At 41.1% G+C, this 6,000-nt stretch overlaps 1 protein-coding gene across 1 annotated transcript; it reads left to right on the forward strand.

The window, feature by feature from the left end:
• The first annotated feature begins 2,115 nt into the window (after positions 1-2,115).
• On the forward strand, positions 2,116-4,670 carry LOC139566521 (general transcription factor II-I repeat domain-containing protein 2B-like). Its single transcript, XM_071387827.1, has 2 exons — positions 2,116-4,057; positions 4,184-4,670. Exons 1-2 carry the CDS (start codon positions 2,241-2,243, stop codon positions 4,188-4,190), a joined length of 1,824 nt encoding a protein of 607 aa, XP_071243928.1. The 5' UTR covers positions 2,116-2,240; the 3' UTR covers positions 4,191-4,670.
• Positions 4,671-6,000: the final 1,330 nt, after the last annotated feature.

A 6,000-nucleotide genomic window follows, 5' to 3' on the forward strand; every position in this document is an offset into this window, starting at 1 on the left:
TTACAAAAATAATTTACTAAAGTGATATGATGAATCATTTTGCTCACAATGTTATTTCCCTTAATTTACATTGAGTAACATTAAGTTACACTTTGGATTTAGACACACCACATTATTCATGGACTCCTCAAACATATGACACACTAAAAGGGTGTGATTAGCTAATAACTGTATTTAATATAGACCCCTCCCCCGATAACAGTTTGCCACTGGAGAGAATATGTAAGGTCCTTGAATATCTTCGTAATGAGTTATTTTCAAGGCGGAAACAGCAATGACATAAACCTAAGGGACACACATTATACTAGTAAAATATATATATATGTTTTCAATAGCCTTCTTTGATTTTATTGATATATACAATATATTAAATAATTTTGCATTCAAAATAATAGATATACAGTACCAGTCAAAAGTTTGGACACACCTACTCATTCAGGTTTTTAAAATATTTTTTATTATTTTCTACACTGTAGAATAATAGTGAAGTCATCAAAACTATTAAATGACACATACAGAATCATGTAGTAAGCAAAAAAGTGTTAAACAAATCAAAATATATTTTAATTTTGAGATTCTTCAAAGTAGCCACCCTTTGCCTTGATGACAGCTTTGAGTAGATATGTCCAAACTTTAAATCCACAAAACATGTCACTAAGACTATACACATCGCTACTGGGATAAGCCAATTTACTTACCCAAAGTACTTTAAACAATGCATAAACATACATGTTCAAATCAAACTGTATTTGTCACATGCGCCGAACACAACAAGTGTAGACCTTACTTACAAAAGTGAAGTTCAAGAAGAATTAAGAAAATAATAACCAAATAAACTACAGTAAAAAATAAAACAATAAGAAGTAACACAATAATGAGGCTATATACAGGGGGTACCGGTACCGAGTCAGTGTGCGGGGGTACAGGTCAGTTTGTAATTTGTACATGTCGGTAGGGGTGAAGTGACAATTTTGAACGCTGCATGTAACACATCCGGTATCAGGATAAATAAAAAGCAAGGTCTGCTAACTTTCTTTAATTATGTTGAATTAACGCAAACAATGAATGGCAAATGCAATTTTCGTATATACGGGTTCACTGTATCACCACGCAGGGTAAAGCAGGGAACTGACTGAAATAGTACAGACATCTTCTTTTATACTGTGTCAGTGGTAGTTCCAACTTTAGAGTCGGCCTGTCACAGTAGAGGCTTAGCGTGGTTTAAACTTGCTAGCCTATCGGTGGTGCCCAGACACAGCACTCAGGATTCAAATGTCCGGAATGGTGTTTGTGAAGATTGAGCTGATTTGTTGGTTTCTACACATTCCTCAGTTCCTGTTTTCTTGTTATTCAGCATTTTTCCTACACATTCCTCAGTTCCTGTCTTCTTGTTATTCAGCATTTTTCCATCTTGTCTCAACCTTGTGGTTTGCACAGTCGACACCCTAGATTAACAACAGCTTTTCTGCAGTCTCGCTATGTTTTGTGATTAACATGTCCTTTTTCTATAAGGCATATATTTATGTTAAAAGAGAACAAAACCATCCTTCACACTATGCAAAGATAATAAACAGCAAGTAGCAGCAGTGTACAAAACAAATGGGGGGGGGGTCAATGTAAATTGTCCGGTGGCCATTTGACTAATTGTTCTTATGGCTTGGGGGGTAGAAGCTCTTGTTGTGTATTGATATTCTAGTTTTGTCCCTTTAGAGCACCTGTAAACCCCCCCCCCCACAGGTCTTCCTGTGAAACGCATTAAACAATGCCCACGTTAATTTCTACTCCCGTCTCATGTTCTGTCCTTATATTAGTTGTATAAGTAATACAGTGTGCTATACAACAACACTGGCGACGAGGAAGAAACGTTATCACGTTTGTGCTCATCATCTTTGGCAGAAAGTCTGAGTTAAAGTCGTTATTTTTTTTTCGCCGTAGAAAGACGCAAACAACACGTGGAGCTAGCCAGTCAAGTGATGCTAGCTAGCTTTTGATGTCACGGCAACGAGAGCCTAGAGCACATGTGTCAAACTCAAGGCCCGCGGGCCAGATGTGGCCCGCCAGGTCATTTTATGTGGCCCGCGAGAGCTTAAAAGTTTTGAGTGTCTAAAAATAAATACCAAAAAATAAATTAAGAGCGTGCTTTGACCAAAAACTACATTCCCACAATGCCTTTCGACTACGCTAGCCACGGCAGTGTCCATGCCAACGAGTGGAATTGAGATATAAATAATGATCCCAAAATGTCCAGAAAGAGAAAAGTTGATGCAGACGGAAGACTGTTTCAAGAAAGATGGGAAGGCGAATACTTGTTTGCGCTTCAAGGAGAAAGACCGGTATGTCTTTTGTGTTACGAGGCGGTGTCGGTTGTCAAAGAGTACAATCTGCGTCGACATTTTGACACCAAACACGGAGCTAAGTACGCTAAAGCTAGCCTTCAAGAAAAGCAACAAATTGCCCAAGAATTAAAAGGCAAACTGCGGTCGCAGCAGAGTTTGTTCATGAAATCCACAGCCAAAAACGAGGCCGCGGTGAAAGCTAGCTTCATTGTGGCTGAAGAAATCGCCCACGCTTCCAAGTCTTTTTCAGAGGGAGCGTTTTTGAAGCAGTGCATGCTGAAGGTCTGTGAGCAGGTGTGTCCCGAACAGTTACAGACTTTTAAAAATGTCAGTTTATCAAGAAACACCATCGTCGACCGAGTGAAGGAACTAGCAGAAAATCTTACAACACAGCTGGCCGAGGAGACACGCAGCTACACAGCTTTTTCATTAGCTGTTGATGAAAGCACAGATAACACGGACACAGCGCAGTTATCAATTTTTATTAGAGGCGTAAAGTCGGACCTCTCTATCACTGAGGATCTGTTGGATGTGGCTGCAATGCATGGGACCACGACGGGACAGAACATTTTTGATGCGGTAGAGAAGTCCGTAAGTAAAAATGCATTGCAGTGGGAAAACTTGGTAGGATTAACTACAGACGGTGCACCGGCAATGTGTGGAGGAAAAGTGGGCTTGGTTGGACTAATGAAGGGGAAAATGCAAAAAATGAACTGTCACACGCCTTTGATAACGTATCATTGCATTAACCATCAAGAAGCTTTGTGTGGGAAGGTGCTGGGGATGGAGGACATTGTGACCACAGTCATGAAAACAGTGAACTTCATTCGGGCGCGTGGCCTGAATCACCGTCAGTTCCAGCAGTTTTTGCTGGAGATGGGCTCGGAACACGGGGATGTGCTGTACCATACAGAAGTGCGGTGGCTGAGTAGGAGCAAAGTCCTCAAGCGATTTTTCGAGCTCAGGAAAGACATTGCTCTTTTTATGCAGAGTAAAGGAAAACTCATGTCTGAACGATCAGATCCAAAGTGGATGTGTGACTTTGCTGTGTTGTGTGACATAACCGACCATCTCGCCCAGCTGAATCAGAAGCTGCAGGGACGCAAACAAGTCATCACGCAGATGTCCGACACGATCACGGCTTTCCAGCGTAAATTGGACTTATGGATGTGGCAAGTGAAACAGGACAATCTTGTTCACTTTCCTGTTTGTCAGAGCATGTCAGCCTCATTTCCCGAGACTTTTTCATGTGCTCAGTTGGCTACCAAACTGAGCTGGTTAAAGACTGAGTTTGATCGGCGCTTCTCTGACTTCAGAGCACAACAGTCTGGCTTTGACATCTTTGCCAATCCTTTCACCACCGATGTCTGCACTGCACCCCAACACCTTCAGATGGAGCTAATTGAGCTTCAAAGCGACAGTGGCCTGAGAGCAAAGTTTCAGGATGCTACAATCCAGGACTTTTACCGTCTGCTGCCTCCTGGTTTGATGCCACAGCTTCGACTTCATGCTGCCCGTGTTCTGTCCATGTTTGGGAGCACCTATCTGTGCGAACAGTTTTTTTCCATAATGAATCTGAACAAAAACAAGCACAGATCACGCCTCACGGATGACAACCTCCATGCTGTTCTACGCATTGCCTCAGCACAGGACCTAAAACCAGACATTGACACACTGGTAACGGGAAAACGGTGTCAGACATCTGGTCAGAAAACACACAGGCAAGCATTTTTTTTTAAACTTAATTAAAATATAATAAAATGTAATTCAACCAAGAAGAAGAACAGTTAAACTGTGTGCAATTTAATGATTGTGCTTGCATTTTGTTTTGTGTTTATCATTTTCAGAACATGATCAATCGATAGTAGAGAGAGAATCCACTTGGTGTGTTCAAGGACAGGCAGCATCTCCTCATCAAAGACTAACCGAAAAACTTGACCAATATAGTTGTGAACTGAGTCAACCTTTATTTTGGTATTTTTAGTTGATTACATATTATTTATGTGTAGCTGCTGTAGTAATTATTTAATGTTTGCAGGTTTATGTGTGTATGCAGACAAATTGTTGTCATCAAACCATCAGTTGGGTGCACGGCTGTGTGCAGCCTTTTTTTGTAAAATGCTACATGTGTCATACATGTTCTTTGCAGCTAAGTTTTATGTTATTTTTCTTTATTCACTTGGACAGTTTGATCCTTCATTAATGGAGTTATGTGGGTTTTCATAAGCTGACAAAATTTAAAAGGATTTATGTTAGAGCTACAAGCAAACATATATTTTCTATGCAACTGTAATTGTCACTTGAATAAGTTATAATAAATAATGAGTTATTTAACATTAAGGAGGAGTTACATTTATTTTACATTACATTCGATTACATTTATAAGTTACATCTGGCCCTTTGAGGACAGCCATTATGCTGATGTGGCCCTCGGTGAAAATGAGTTTGACACCCCTGGCCTAGAGGGATAGGAAGAGTTTCGCTGTGGGAGAAAGTGAAGTCAGCGTGAGTTAAAAGAAAGAAAGAAAAGGGTCTGGGAGTAAGGGACCGTCTGAAAAGTGTGAGAAAGAAAAATAAACCGAAAATGCATTGATTGGAAATATAGGAACATTTGATGAATCTGTGGAACAATGGAGTTCTTACACAGAACGTTTTGAGTACTTTGTGTTGGCAAATGCAATTAAAGCAGAAGTCATTGTGCCAACATTTTTGACTGTTATGGGGGGAAAAACATTCAATCTACTGCGCAGCCTAGTAACGCCTGAAAAAACAGGTGATAAATCATATGATGAAATTGTGGCTCTTAAAAGGACATTATTCTCCCAAACCACTGATAATCGCAGAGAGATTCTGGTTTCATATGAGAAATCAAGATGAGGGGGACTCAATCTCACAGTTTGTGGCTGTATTGAAACAGTTATCTGAACACTGTGAATTTGGGAGATCAATGAGTGACACTATACGTGATAGGTTAGTGTGTGGCATGCGCAGCGAGGCAATTCAGAAACGCCTTTTGACTGAGAGTAACTTAACATTGCAGAGAGCAATAGAAGTGAGTACGTCAATGGAAATGGCAAATAAAGACGCACAACAGCTAAGTGCATCGACCAAAGTGCATAAGGTGTCTACGTGGTTAAAAAACAAGGCAGGAGGTGGCAAGCCATGCTATCGCTGTGGGAAACCAGGTCACCAAGCAGAGGAGTGTTGGTGCAAAGACTTAGACTGCAGAAGTTGTGGAAAAAAGGGTCACATCGAACATGCATGTTGGTCTGCTTGAAACATGTAGGTATTACATACTCAGTCAGGGAGAGGTTGAAAATGTCAGTGAAGACACTTGCCAGTTGGTCAGTGCATGGTTTGAGTACACACCCTGGTAATCCATCTGGCCCCGCGGCTTTGTGAATGTTGACCTGTTTAAAGGTCTTGCTCACATCGGCTACCGAGAGTGTTATCACACAGTTATCCAGAACGGCTGGTGCAGCTCATGCATGCTTCAGTGTTGTGTGCCTCAAAGCGAGCATAAAAGGCATTTAGGTCATCTGGTAGGCTCGCATCACTGGGCAGCTCCCGTCTGGGTTTCCCTTTGTAGTCTGTAATAGTTTTCAACCGTCTGGATTAGTGTCCTGATCCTTGAAAGCGGCAGCTCTAGCCTTTAGCTCGATGC

Source organism: Salvelinus alpinus, chromosome 2 (genome assembly GCF_045679555.1).
Source record: "Salvelinus alpinus chromosome 2, SLU_Salpinus.1, whole genome shotgun sequence".
In the NCBI taxonomy this organism is placed as follows: Eukaryota; Metazoa; Chordata; class Actinopteri; order Salmoniformes; family Salmonidae; genus Salvelinus; species Salvelinus alpinus.